The sequence below is a fragment of the Paracoccidioides brasiliensis genome, assembly GCF_000150735.1.
Source record: "Paracoccidioides brasiliensis Pb18 unplaced genomic scaffold supercont2.4, whole genome shotgun sequence".
Lineage (NCBI taxonomy): Eukaryota > Fungi > Ascomycota > Eurotiomycetes > Onygenales > Ajellomycetaceae > Paracoccidioides > Paracoccidioides brasiliensis.
In genome coordinates this window covers 2,207,708-2,221,896 of record NW_011371361.1, presented here as the reverse complement: position 1 = coordinate 2,221,896, position 14,189 = coordinate 2,207,708, and the positions used below count along the sequence as shown (strand labels likewise).

The 14,189-nt window shown below is 42.8% G+C and overlaps 4 protein-coding genes across 4 annotated transcripts; 2 read left to right on the top strand and 2 right to left on the bottom strand.

The window, feature by feature from the left end:
- Positions 1–2,816: 2,816 nt before the first annotated feature.
- Positions 2,817–3,927, bottom strand: PADG_04224 (uncharacterized protein; the record flags this gene model as incomplete). The annotated part of the gene is made up of 4 exons (XM_010761072.1): positions 2,817–3,110; positions 3,144–3,287; positions 3,327–3,807; positions 3,854–3,927. 4 exons carry the CDS (start codon positions 3,925–3,927, stop codon positions 2,817–2,819), a joined length of 993 nt encoding a protein of 330 aa, XP_010759374.1.
- Positions 3,928–4,676: 749 nt separating this feature from the next.
- Positions 4,677–6,060, top strand: PADG_04223 (uncharacterized protein; the record flags this gene model as incomplete). Its single annotated transcript, XM_010761071.1, has 5 exons — positions 4,677–4,696; positions 4,838–4,908; positions 5,029–5,157; positions 5,234–5,613; positions 5,692–6,060. The coding sequence occupies 5 exons, from the start codon at positions 4,677–4,679 to the stop codon at positions 6,058–6,060; spliced, it is 969 nt and encodes a 322-aa protein (XP_010759373.1).
- A 1,073-nt stretch (positions 6,061–7,133) lies between these two features.
- Positions 7,134–7,709, top strand: PADG_04222 (multiprotein-bridging factor 1; the record flags this gene model as incomplete). Its single annotated transcript, XM_010761465.1, has 2 exons — positions 7,134–7,298; positions 7,410–7,709. 2 exons carry the CDS (start codon positions 7,134–7,136, stop codon positions 7,707–7,709), a joined length of 465 nt encoding a protein of 154 aa, XP_010759767.1.
- Positions 7,710–8,152: 443 nt separating this feature from the next.
- Positions 8,153–12,438, bottom strand: PADG_04221 (karyopherin MSN5; the record flags this gene model as incomplete). Its single annotated transcript, XM_010761070.1, has 11 exons — positions 8,153–8,829; positions 8,896–9,494; positions 9,543–9,685; positions 9,739–9,997; positions 10,047–10,150; positions 10,198–10,422; positions 10,477–10,548; positions 10,600–10,724; positions 10,774–11,239; positions 11,300–11,488; positions 11,566–12,438. 11 exons carry the CDS (start codon positions 12,436–12,438, stop codon positions 8,153–8,155), a joined length of 3,732 nt encoding a protein of 1,243 aa, XP_010759372.1.
- Between the last annotated feature and the right edge of the window lie 1,751 nt (positions 12,439–14,189).

The following is a 14,189-nucleotide window of genomic DNA, read 5'->3' as shown; positions in this document are numbered from 1 at the left end:
AGGATGGAGAACTCCTCCTCAACCGCGCGCCAAAGGGAATAAGCGATCCTGCCCTCATCATATTTATTAAAACGGGGCCTAATGCTGGCTGCCAACGCGTTCGAAATGAATGCGTAAAGCCAGCGATTTTTGGCCTCCCAAAAAGGAGCCCATTCGGGGTCCTCATCAGGGCTTTTGACTTGCTTGTCCTCCAATATAACCCAGCATTGAGCGTCAATTAGCTTGGCCTTCATATTCGCATGCCAGGAGAGGTAATTCGAAGATCCGACCAGAGCGTTCGGCTTGGTGGCATACTTAGTGTCCTGTTTGAACTGGCTGATCGCCTTGCTGACGCAGCTATCCAGGTCGTAGAGGTTATATTGCATTCGGGACCTCAAGTTCGGATCCCATGCCGACGGTCGACCCGACGGCGGATTTGCGGGCATCGCGGCCCTGTCATTCAGAGCGCGGAGCCCCTCCAATTGAAGTTGAAGCTGCAATTCTTTGCGCCTCTCTTTTTGAAGTTCTAAATCAATCTTTTGACGTTCGAGATCCAATCTCCTCAGTTGCAATTCTTCGGAGTCAGTTGCCGGCGGCGGGTTAGGGGTCACCGCAGGCGTCTCCACCCCATCTTCTGAAGGAGTCGGATCGGCATATTCGACACGACGTAGGCGGACCGGCCTCACCGTGGTAGGGGCTGTAATCAGCCCGGCTTGCCGATCGGGCGTTTCGGGGGGTCCAATATTGGAACTCTTGAACGCCCCTGGGGGGGGTCTGTGAGCTCAGGACCCCCTGGTCATTTTCAGATCGGTCAGATTGGCTGGATTGGCTCGATCACGACCGCGAGCGAGTCATCATACGTTCCGCCATGTCGTATTAATCTTCTTTATAACGGAGTAATCTTATTCGGCGAGATTCTTGCCTATAAGCTTGATTGAGCGGATTGGGGCACGTTCTTGTGCGATCAGTCGCTGAAAAATTAGCGAGTTGCAGATTTTTTCACCCGCTAAGCGAACGGATTGAACACAGAAAAAAAAAATAATAATATAAGAGCGCGCCAAGTCGATCAATTGACATAAAATAAGACAATATTATATTGAATGAAGCGAGTAGCGATTAATATACGCTATATTTGGCAAGAATTCCCCGAATTGGCAGTTATTTGCGCAATACCGGGCTCATAACCTGTGAAGGATAGATTGCTTGATTGTTTAAGAAGCGATCGCTAGCTACGCGGAAGTTATATACGGTGCGGATTACGTAAGAAGGCGGATAGGCCTGACACATTAAAAAAGACTAAAAATGATAATTAGATTAACATCAAGATTTGATTTTGATAATTATATTATTGTATGTCTTGATAATAAATTTATTTAAATGCTTTAGATTCTGTGAAGTGTTAATAATAATTTCTCTATCTCAGTACAGAAAAAAAATATCTTATATAGCTCTGCAAAGTGATTTGATAAACTTAAACACTGAAGAAAACTCAGTTAAAATATTCTCAAGCTTATCTGCACTCATATCAATTCACTTGATTTCTATGATTTTTTACAAGTTTCAGTGTACCACTTTTTCAGCATACTGTCTTTTAGTGGAGAAAAGTTATTTATTAAGATGTAATTAAATTCACCAGTTTCCGTGTTATTTTGTTTGAGATTTATGATTTCTTCATGACTTTCTATACATCATTTCTTTAGCATATTATCTTCTGATCAGATATGTAGCTGATATAACTTCTGCAATTGCTTTAATTTTTCTCAATTGTGATAAGTGCATTGTCAGATAAGCATGTAAAAAAATGACTCAAGATCATGCTGATAGATATAGTTGATATTAAGCAGCATCTCAATCATTATAAACTTCATTATGCCAGTCTAATACCATGCATCACTTTGCCTGCTCTCAGCTTCTTTAGCAAGATTCAAATCAATTAGCGTATCTAAGTGACTGCTTGTGTTAGCGCTGTCGCTGGTAATATGGGATAAGATTGATCCGTTCCAACCCCAACCATATTTAGTTGATTAGGTTGATCCGCTCCGATCCCCAACCACCTATACATATTGAGCTACTCGTTCATTCTCATATTCTAATCCCCAGTTTAGTATTCTCGTTGCAGCTACCTAGTAGATAGATGAATTGAGCTTTTGTTTTATTACCATCATGCCTCTAGATTGAGCCATGACAGTCTGCCTTGCTTGAATCAATTCTTATTATATTGTTCTCTGAAATATCCTGATGAAGAATGTTCTCATCCAGGTTAAGAGACTGATGCATCTTTATAGTACTGTGAAGTGCCATGAGCAGTTCCAAGGATGATTTGTAGTTATAAATCAGCTTGCTAGTATGTGATACCATAAGACAGCATAGGACACAATTATTGTAGAATTTCTCATCATTCTTGTTAAAGAGGCTTGGCTTATGTGCTGACTGAACAGAGAAAGATAGTTCATTCTCCTGCTGAGTGTCCCTCAACAACTAATTGATGGAGTGTGATAGTTTGGATACCTGCATCTCTTTATCCAGAGATCTGTATTTCCTGGAAGATGAGTTTTGACTTAAGCTACAGAGCTCAGTGAGCGGCTGAGATTGATGAAATGAGAAGGCCGCACTGGGGAGTGCGATTTTGAAGTTATATTGCTTGTTGTCAAAAGTTAGGCTGCAGTGCATGTCAGTGATACAAGTAATGGCATATGGCCAATGATCCTGGTGACTCCTTGGACATTTTTTGACCTGCTAGCTCAAGGAGTTCCGCCTCTGGTCACTGCTTGTCTGACACCCATGAGAATTTGACCACACCCTCCACTTGTCCATCATTTATGAGAAAACATGTTGTCCTATGACACACCATGGCATGCTGAAAAGGAAAGCATTTCACTCAGCTGCAGCATCTTTTCCTCTAAGGTCCCAGGCTCTTTAACAATTACTGATTTGCTGCCATCTTTATCCCTAGCAATAAAGATGTCCAGTCCCAGCTCCTCATCACTCATCATGGTGTAGCCCACAAGCACTTGAAAAAACTGTCTCAAGTCTGTGTAGACATCAATGATGCCTGAGCTGTAGAGGCCTGAGTAGTCAAACACCCACACCTCCATCTTGGTCCCGCAGATGGCGAATGCGTGGATCAACTGCTAGGTGGGCTGGGTGGCAAAAACCTCACACACATAGCAGCTCATCTGCAGCAGGGTGCCTTTTGTCCTGATCTCCTCCGTAGGGTTTTTGAGCTTGTCAATCACCAGGATGTCTCTCCAGTCATGTTTGTTTTGTGAGAGGCTCCCACCTCTAGCTTGCAAAAGAAGGTTGACTTGCTATTCTGTCTTTGAACTGGTAAGATCTGCTTTGCTCACTGTGTTGTAGTAGGTGCTGTGTGATTCTGAGAGCAAGTCTTCTTGAAGATGAAACCACCAGGCAAGGACATCATCCTGTGTAGGAGGATCAAGAAACTGAGCCCAATTACTGTCACTGTCTGGGGCCAGCACACATTGACAGATAGTATCTGCTTTGTCACCCCAGTCTTTTCCTTCAAAGTACTTGACAAAGCCACCCTTGACACCTCGAAATGTGCAGCCATGTGTCTCCTCAAAGATCCTTAAAATCACCAACTCACGCGTCTGCTCGGAGCCTTTCTGTGATGACGAAGTGGATTTGATCAGCGTGCCTAAGGAAGTGGGAGGCATGCTTGCCGGAGGGGTCGCTCGCGAGACAGTGGCGATGAGGTCGAGGACGGCTTTCCAGATCTCAAAATTGGTCGCCTTTTGGATGACAAGTCGTACTAGTGTGCGGCAGTGTTCATAGCTGAAGTCACCATCTTGAAGGCAGGTGAATAATCTTGACAGCTCGGATGATGCAACATTTTTATTGCCTGCTGGTGAACGCAGGTATCAAGATGTTGAGGAGTTTCGATGTTGCATCAATGGCAGGCTTCACGGCTTTCCGTCGTGCCATCATTGTAGTTATGCTCTGCGTCTCGAAGAAGCTTTTCTAGTCGATCAAGTGAATCATTCAAAGGATACCTTAAAATAACGGCGTGATCGTCCTCCAATCGTCCTCCGAAAGGTCTACCCTACAATACGTGTTGATGTTTAATGATTTCCTTGACAAGTCGATGCTCAGAGATCCGCAAAGAGATTTAGGTCAGGTGACTTAGTGGGTCGCAAATTACTCTTAAACTTTCAAGCCCAATCACTAACTTCCACTCTAAAAGCGATATTTCTTTACAAAATAATTATATTACAGACATACGCAGCCCAATAATTTTTTTATAATTTAATGAAGAATATACCATAAAATGATAAAACAAGTTTAATTTGAGAAAAGACAAACTATGCCACTGCAGATTTTTGTAAATGTAACTGATATTAAATTCAATAGACTTCATCCCTTATCTCAGATATGAGTTTCAAAACTTCAGTGAAATAAGAGAGAATCTTTGCCTTGCAAGAGGGATTTGATTCGGTGGATTTACTTTATTTTTTTTACCTTTTACTATCAGATTGTTACTGTTTCTCTTATTTATTCTTTACTCTCTACTATAATATCAATCTTCGCTCGACTTGCAATGGTATTTTTTTTGGTTAGGGGGTTATATCAAATGTGAATCACCTTGATGCAATAGAAAATCCATCAAACATCATGTCAAAACTCTCGCTCTCCTTTCTTCTTTGTTTGAGTAATTTCAGAACTGTTTGCTCTCAGACATGCCACCAAATTGGATTTTGTACGTAAATTAGCAGTAGAGAGACATGCATGAACATAGGGGTGAGAAAAGGGGGGAAGAAAAAGTGGACGTCATGGATTACTAAGCCAATGAGATTCCACACTCTGCTCCGTCAGAATAGATAAGTTACACTGATAACAGCCAAGCTGAACTAGCGCAGGAACGGGCTGGTCGGAACTTTTTATCCACATATCCGGATTGCCAACCTTATCGTATGGCTGGACATCCTCCACCACACTTCCCGCACAACTTAACTAGACATCTGATTTAACATGTGTCTCGGCTTTGCATACCGCTTCCTCCTTGCCATCTGATAAAGCAGCCCAACCTAGCTATACAAATCACCTTTTTACCTATCCAACCGGCGAGAAGCAAGGCGGAGGAAACCAAACGCTCATCATGGGAGCATGGCTTCACGATTGATTCGGTTGATCATGGAAATTTGACATCATGGCGACCCAGTGAGTGAAAGTACGAATTCATCTCAATGATTCCTTGCTGAATGGAGAAGAATCTCAAGACTGATAAAACCAACAGTTGTAAATTCGGTCCCCAAAGCTGAACCGTCTCAACCGTTCGACTATGTCGTTGTCACAATGAAAACTATCCCAGAACTATGCAGCATTCCAGAAATCATCCAGCCAGCTGTAACGCCAGGACATACTAGTATCGTCCTGATCCAAAACGGAATATACATTGAGGAAGACTTTATCAAAGCATTCCCAACCTGCGTCCTGCTCTCGGGTGCTAGTTACATAGGTGCTCAACAGCGAGATGGACATGTAAGCCACAACGACCGCGACTGTATGGACCTGGGAGCCTTTCGCAATCCATCCCTGGATGCCTCACTCGAGAAAGCAAAACTCGACGAATTCGCCACGGCATACACCACTAGCAATTTCGTCGAAGTCAGAAAAGTAGATGACATTGTGTTTTACTGATGGCGAAAGTTATTGTGGAATGCCACGTTCAATCCCCTGTGTGCCATTACGCAGCTAGACAGCACAGCAATTAGGCAATTTGGCAGTGACTACAGCTTAATTCGGCCTGCTATGGCAGAAGTCGTAGCCATTGCAAAGGCTGATGGTTATGATCTTGGTAAAGGCGTTATTGATGACATGATTGAGACAGCTCCGATTGAACTTTCGTTCCGGCCCAGCATGTTGGTTGATGTGGATAAGGGAAATCCGGTCGAGGCGGAAGCAATACTGGGTAATGCTTTACTGGTTGCGAGAGCTAAAGGGGTTCCAACTCCAATACTAGATAACATTTATCGTTTCCTCAGGTTAATACAAGCTCGTCTTCTGGCTTCACGGGGGTTGATAAAGACCCCCAAGGAATTGCCTAAGAAAGATTTTATTTAGCACCATATGATGCCAAGTTTGAATCATGGAATGCGGTTAACCACATTGGTATTGATTTGTATATATTCGTACAGTTGCATGTAAGACTACCCCTCAAACATGATCCCCTTTTTTTGCACCTATCAAAATGCTCAAGAACATAAGACATAACGCCTTTTGATCATAAGGATATGAATTTTGTTGTTGTGTACGTGAAATGAAGAGTGATAGATATGCAAAGCAGCTAAAAATGTTTTAACCTGGGATCACTCTAATTGCCTGAAAGAAAATATAAAACCTCAGAATCCATTCTAAAAATCCTCTCACTTTATCATAGACTATCATCTATATGACTGATTACTTTATTATTTAAAGAAATTATAAACAGATTAATATTTTTAGATTCTCTACAGAAGCTGAATATATCTCATTCTTAGAAACTGTTTATGAGCTAGTTCAATCTTTAAGAGCTTCTAGCTGATGCTGAATTTCTACTCTTCTAATTTAACAAGTTAAATATTGCTAACAAAGCTATTCTATTCTCAGCTAATTTTTTCATTTTTACTATTCAATATTCATAACAAAGTTCACTATAGAGATCTCTTCTAGTAAAGCTATATCACATCAATTCAAGCATATGATCAACTAAGTCCACTAAGTTCGCCTTGGTAATTACGTTACGCTGTATTATATATTAATAAGCAGACAAACGGGCCACCGAATTAAACTTTGACCGTTGGTCCCAAAAGAAAGAAAAGTGCAGTGGCCCCATACTAATTTATTACGCCAGGATTACATACGGAGCTCCAACTTGCCAAATCGACCGTTTACTTCGCCATCATCATCTTTTCACTCTGCATCTCCTCTATCTCTGCCTGTAAACTCTACCTTCACTTTTGCTCTCCTCACAAGTAAAACACCTATCACTTTACTTCCTCCCTTCTACTAATTTCCCTCGTTCCTGAAGCCCTTGGTACTTTTGTTAGTCCAACATTTCATCACCCTTTCGCTTACCGCCACATCTCCTGATTGCTTATCATCAAACGAAAACAACTTAGTTTCTTTTCATAGTCACACAACCTCCTTCGATCAATATGTCTGAAGACTGGGACTCCGTAACCCGTATTGGAAGCAGAGTCCGTGGGGGTGGTGGTGCTCAACCCCGTGAGACAGTTGTCAGAGGCCGATCTGCACTCAACGCCGCCCAGAGATCTGGTGCTATTATTGCAACCGAGAAGAAATATGCCACCGGGAACGCTGTACGTGCTTCCCCTTTTAATCTTTCCGTTATATTTTACTTTATGTGGTTATTATCTGTTCTACCATTGCTGAAAACTAACTGCTATTTCCTTGTGAATTCCAATATATAGACCACTCGCCCACGCGTGGAAGGTCAACTTCTCACCAAAGTCGACCGAAGTGACGACATAGTCCCGCTGAAGGGCATCCCCCGCGAGGTCGGAATGACCATCCAGCGTCGCCGCAACGAAGAAGGGTTGACCCAGAAGGAACTCGCTGTTAAATGCAATACTACACAGCCGGTCATAGCTGCTTTGGAACAAAGCAACCCAACAGCGGATAAAAGTGTCATTCCACGAATTTCCAGGGTACTGAATGTCAAACTTAGTGGCCGTGATATTGGGAAGGAACTTTTTCCGAAGAAGAAATGAAGAGTGTCTGGAGGGTGAGGCTCCGGGTGCTCTTTTTGAATGAATTTCGGGATTTTGTTTGGATAGAAACAAAAAATTGTTATATGATGATATGAGGGAAATACGATTTTTGTTTTGCGGTTTCCTTTCAGTTGGAACTTAACTATATATATGCAGTTGCATAGTAGTAATAGATTATTAAATACATAAAAATGAGAGGAATGATTTCATAGCAATGCTTATCACTGCTCTTCATTTAAAACCGTTTCAAATAAGATGCCCTTTCTAGAGAGCGTTGCTTGATTCTATCTATTCCATTTGTCAAAATTACAAACAAAAGAGGTAAAAAGGTATAAAACAGCAAATTTGAGGTTGTTTGAAGGATGTTAAGCTTAATAGCACAGCGTTTCCCCGTACACTTTTCATGTGCCACCCAGGGTGACTTAGGCCTCCCTCCTAACCTACTACCCAAACATATCTGCCACCCCTGTCAGATCCGGCCCGTTATTGATATTGACCTTGATATCTTCTTGCCCTTCCATTTCCGTTGTGTACCGTGCTTGCAGAATAGATCTGGGTTCCCTTTGAACAGTTTTGGGAACAGTAATGCGCCCTTGTTCACTGATACTTACACCTCGCAAGCCCTCTAATAAATCAAGAACTAGCGCTCTTTGCTGCCTTCCAGACTCGGATTTCTTAAGTGCCGCCAGTGTGTCCTCAACTTTGCTCTTAGACATGTCTGGCAAGCTCTCTATGATCCTCGTCGGCGTGTTGCTGCTAGCCCCGTAGAGAACCCAAATGGAGGCAATAAGCTGTGCAAGTTCCTTCTGCATGTCGACGAAGTAAGGATCATGTACGGACGTAATGCATGCTTTAAGGATATCTGTGCTGATGAATTCGCGGATACTTCTCGTGGTAGGGTTGTCGACGTTGAGGACAAACACTTCCAGGATCGATCGGATAACACGCGTAATGATAGCAGAAGATCGTGTGTCCTTCATGCGAATGGCGTGTGTGCAAAAGATAATTACTGGCTCGAGAATCTGAGGGGTTGAGAGAATGAAGTTGCGCATTGAATCGGAAGGGGACGGCTGGTTAGTAATACCGTTCTGTTTGGTGGATTCAGACCCTTTCTCTGGATCTGTTCGTGAATGTGTTAGATTTTGAGAACGGGTGAGCTGTTGAATTAGGCTGGGGGAATACCTACCTCTACGTTGCGGATCAAGAAGACTGGCCACCATAACCGCAACCGAATGTGTGAGTTGGCGCAGGATACTTTCGTCCTTCATCTCCTCTGTTAGATCAGCATCCAGCATACCAGACTTTTTATGCTCGATTATATCCCATTCATTAGTTAACTTTTTGTCGATCTGAATAAATAGCGCAGATAAGATCGGGGTTAAGAAATTGATTCGATATCTCTCAGGGCAATCGTCAATTAGACAGCGAGAAATATTGAGAAGCATAGATAACTGATGGGAGGAGAGACACGTGGCATCTTTAAATAATGCTTGAGAAAGGGGGACAGGGAGTTCTTCGAATGAATAGAAATGATCGCGGAGCCTGCTCATGCTGAAAAGAATGGAATAACAAGCTTCTCGTACAGCTCTAACTTTCCCTCGAACGGAGGATGAAAATCCTTCAAGTGTAGCCTTGGAGGCAGTGATACGTGCATAGAATTCCTCTTTACTACCACTTGAGATGCCCGCTTGCCAAAACCGATCCGTGAGGATTCTTCGAACGAGTGGACGCATATTTGGTGACAGCTCAGGATAGCTGTCTGGGTTGTGGAACGCATGTGCGTGGCTACGCTGATCAGTCTAGGTTCGAGAATTGACAACTATCTTTACATACCTGAGAAGCTGAAGCAATGTCGGGAGAATAAGAGGGATTGATTCCCGCCATAAATCGCATGCAATTGAGTATGCTGGGTCGTTAACTTGTATCTTTTCTGTGGATACGGATAACATTGTTTTCGTCAGGCGCAGTGGAAGTCGCTAGGAAAATTAGCTTAAGTCCCGCTGATTATATTAAAACCGGGGGATGGTACTTGAAAATTTGATGTCATAAGGGCTTGTATCTTCTTTCCCTCCTCGTCGAGAGGTATCGCCAACCAATCTTCTATATTTTGAGCCTGTAGACGCTCTAGGTAAGGCCAAATTCGGTCTAATCCAAGAATTTGACAAAATCCTTCAAAGGTGGTTGAGCTCTGCTTAAACTCTTCGTTGCTCCAGGATTGTCTGATCGGTTCGATGAACAATTGTAGTCTAGACTGTCGTACAACAGAATCTACTTGTGGTGCCCGTTGCCTGCCTACAATCAGTTCCCACCTCCTCCATATCACTAGCGTATACTAACATTATTATAAGCAGGATAGCAGAAAGCTCCATATGGGGCTTCTCCTCCCCATTAGACGCTGACACAATCTCTTGAACTTTTGGTTCTAGAGCATCATAAAAGGTCTGGACTTGTTAGCGATGCCCATATTCTGCAGTTGGGGTCAACGTACTGAAAAATAACCAGCGTAACGTATAGCCAGCCGGCGCACTTCGCAGGTAGCTACACTGTAAAGTTCTTTCACGGCTTCAGAATAAGTTGGACATTCTGGACGATCCACCGGGTTGATCGTCAGAATATGCTCCAGAACCTTGAGAGCAAAACTTGGCTTATTTTTCAACGGCTTATAAGAAAAGTCAACTGATAACCTTATGACTCGTTCTTTGATAACAGGGTCCTTTTCCTAATTTAGCCAATATATTGGGAACAACAGGAATATAGTGGCACTTACGTCGAAATTCTTCTGCAACAGATTGAGCGCCCATAACTCGAGGGAATTTTCTAGACCAAGCCGTTGTTGTTCCTGATGTTGAAGTCAGCATCAAGAACATCCATCATGAATAGAGATACGTACATCCTCTTGCGGCGTTTTCCCGAGGGTATCTACCCATTTGTTGAACCCCCTTAGCGTTGCCTCAACTACCGTGAACTGGGTATCTGCTTGCAACGACGGAGGCGAGTATTTTTTAAAGTTTGCCGCTAAATTTATCAGCTACAGCCTTGTAGTAAAGTAACTGGTAATGCTTACGATTAAAAGGACCAGTTGAATTATAGAGATTGTTAAGGACATAATCTGCTCTGGTTAGTATATGTGGGATCGCTTCATGTGGTCGTTGAAACACAATCAGTTCAATCGTTTGGGAACAGTATCGTCGATAATTCCCAACAAATGCATGCCTTTCCGGTGTGGTATCAATATCTTCATTAAGAAATATGATTGTGGGATCATTGGTATTCTCAGGTAAAGTTTCGTAGCGAACAAGACGTTGAGTGCAAATCTCAAGTATGGGTGCAATAAGTCCATGGATGACATCCAAGCCCGTGATTCTGGAAGATACCAATAGTCTTGACCACGAATGAAGGACGGGTATAGACACGGTCAGGCTTGGATGCCGAAGGATGTTGACTAGGAACGGGAAAAAGAACCCCAAATCGATGTTCTGGTGAAAATCGAAGTTTTTCTCTTCAAGGAATCCGGAAATATAAGACATTAGCTAAGTCATAGGTCAGCTGCTGGAATTCCAATAAACAACTATATGACTGTCGATGGTTACCTCTGATAGTTTTTTAGATATACTGTATTTCACATCCGAAATGTCGTTTACATCAACAATCGACCAGTTATAAACGTTTTGGAGCAACTGGAGATTATCAGTTTGATATACCAGATTGACAAGGGCCTGAAACTCGGCCATATCATAGCTTGTCCTGCTATATAGTGCATGGAGAGCTTCAACTGCGGCCTGCGAAATTGTCTATTAGTAAATTCGTGGAAAGACAAGAGTCAAGTTAAACGGAGGGAGGAGGGAAAGATACTTACCATAAGAATATCCTCATCCTGAGATTTTAAAGCTTTGAAAGTAGTTTCAACACACATGGATGTTGATATCGCCAAAGGAATGGACCAAAACATCAGTGATCGAAGAGTTGCTAAAGCTTTCGCAGCGCATATTTTGACTTCGCGAGAGCCGTGGATGTTATCGAGACAATCGCTTAAAAAATGACATGTCCTCAAAAGCCAGCCTTCGCTTCCGTGGCGTAGCTCGATGTGGTGCTCTCTCCTTGGGTATATTTGTTGGAAAACAGAGTACGGCGTAACTATTTCGACAAGTGCACGATTGAGATCCGTACCACGAAGTGAAGAAATTGTATCTTCGTGATGAAAAGTATCCTCAGATAAAGTTTCTAAAATTGAAAGAACGAATTTCTTGTGCGCCAGAGAGATATCCCAAATTTGAACCAGGTTTCTATCCATCTCTATCCACTCGAGACCCCAGCTCCGTTTTGCTATTTCTACCCATAAAAGTGAGGTCTTGTTGCTGATAAAAGACTCATCTTGAGGACTGATTGATTGGGCCAAATTCAAAATTATCACCCTTAGATGTTCCAGTTCTGGAGGAGACAAACCTGAGGAATTATGTCTGAGAACATGCTCAAGTAGAGATAGGCCGAAATGGCGGAGGACTGGAGAGTTGCTCTTCTGTGATGCCAAGAAATGGCCAGTATGGACTGCTGATTTTGAATTTTTCTGAGATTCGAGGAATTCGGAAGCTTGATGGCGGGTTTCGTTAGTCGATGACCTACTATGAATGATACTAAGAGCTTGTATGATATTTGACAACACAGAATCCGATGATATGTTGGTGCCGCCTGCAACTTCAAGATCCAGTGGTAGAGGGGCAGGCCCGGCCATGCTGTTTCTATTTCTCAATGAAGAGAAAGCAACGGAGAAAATGTTCTGAACGGAAAATACTTATATCAATAATTCATAGTTTCGTGTCGACGCTCTATGAATAGTGGCGGGACGTATAGCTCGCTGAGCAATAGGCGGGATGAACTTCACGAGCAACTGGTCTATAATTCCCAGCGATGGAATTTTGTTTGTTTGGATATAAATCACTAGCTTGAGGCCTTTCCTAGCATCTTCTATGATACCTGGTAAGCCAGTTGAGATGGATCTGCCTGCGGATGTGTCTGTTCGGCGACGCGACTTGAAAGGTTGTTGGAGGTTTGGGCGACCGCCTGGCAAAAAAAAAAAATAGAAATTGCGGGTTGTCGGCGACCCGCCTTGGCATATTTTCCCGCCGCCACGAGCCACCCTCAACGGCCGCACTTCATCAACCACATCTCCGAATTCAGCACTTTGATTTCTTGTTTTGTCTTTTATTGGTACTTAATTCTGATATGCCGTTTTACTAGTAAACGGTTCAAATGTGAAAACGAAAGGAGTTCATTTTCACCGTCCCCAATTCACTTTCCGTACCACCAACCTTGATGCGTGACTGGCAGTAAGCCTGCCTCATCTGTCCGTCCCTCGAAGGATTTGGTCGCTTTTCAGATGAGGAATATAGAAAATGAGTATTGATGACCGTTGTAAATGTGTTCCAGATTTTCAGTCGACTCGGATCGGCACTTGTGAACGCATCCGCTCGGTCTCCGCCTCTCCTTCGTTCTACTTGGCATTCCACATCGATATTAGAACCGCCGGGGATGCTCTCGGGCTTCTAAACGGTCCCGGATTCTGCGTTACGAACCAGCTATGACAAGTAGCAGTTTTGTTCTCGTTAACTTTGTCAATGCCTACACCTTGCGACCCCATTTCGCTGTTAAACTACAACCTGCAACAACTAAACGGGGCCAAGAACAATAAGAATTAAAATCTTCCCATTTCCTATTGGGCCACAATATTGTGTAGGCTCCATCCTGAATCTGGAGTAACATGTCCGCTTGGGCCTTAGATGCTTGAACTGGTCCTTTGCTTGGCCTGGCGGATATTAGCTAACAATCCGGACGGTTAATATGGCTTATCCTATACTTTTTCTAGCCCATTAGATCATGTCAGAATTCTGTTTATGCTCGCGAGAAACTAAGTCTCGATGAGATAATGGTGCGGATATCATGAACGTCTGATACTCCTAGTCTAGAAGGATAGTCATTTGTCAATCTAGCTAAGCAAATGATATATTACCTACGACTAATTGGGGTGGATAGAGTCCATGGGGACGCCATATCAGTGGATATCATGGCCTCCACAATTTGATCTGACATCTAGTTTTTAATACCAACGCTGTGCTCATCAATTCATCAACTGAAAAAGCCCACAGCTACATATTTCTATCTGGTTGGAAGAATAGTAATTCCCAATCTCGTAGTTTTAAATAGGAATAAATACGCTCGTCACTCAGTTACTCAGCAGTTCTGCTGTTAGGGCATTTTGATACACTAAATTATATCTACAATGGCTGTGTGGAATTTTTCTCTAATCTGTATACTCCAAAATATTAACGTTCTGAAAATTTCAAAAACTGAATAGGCACTGCCCCTGGGTTTAAATAATTTGCAGATTCGAGGTTGCAAATGCCGATATCAGCTCCGCAGGACACCCAGCTGGAGCCACAAATCTGAGACAAAACAATTATCTCGACATCGAGTCTAATTTAATGA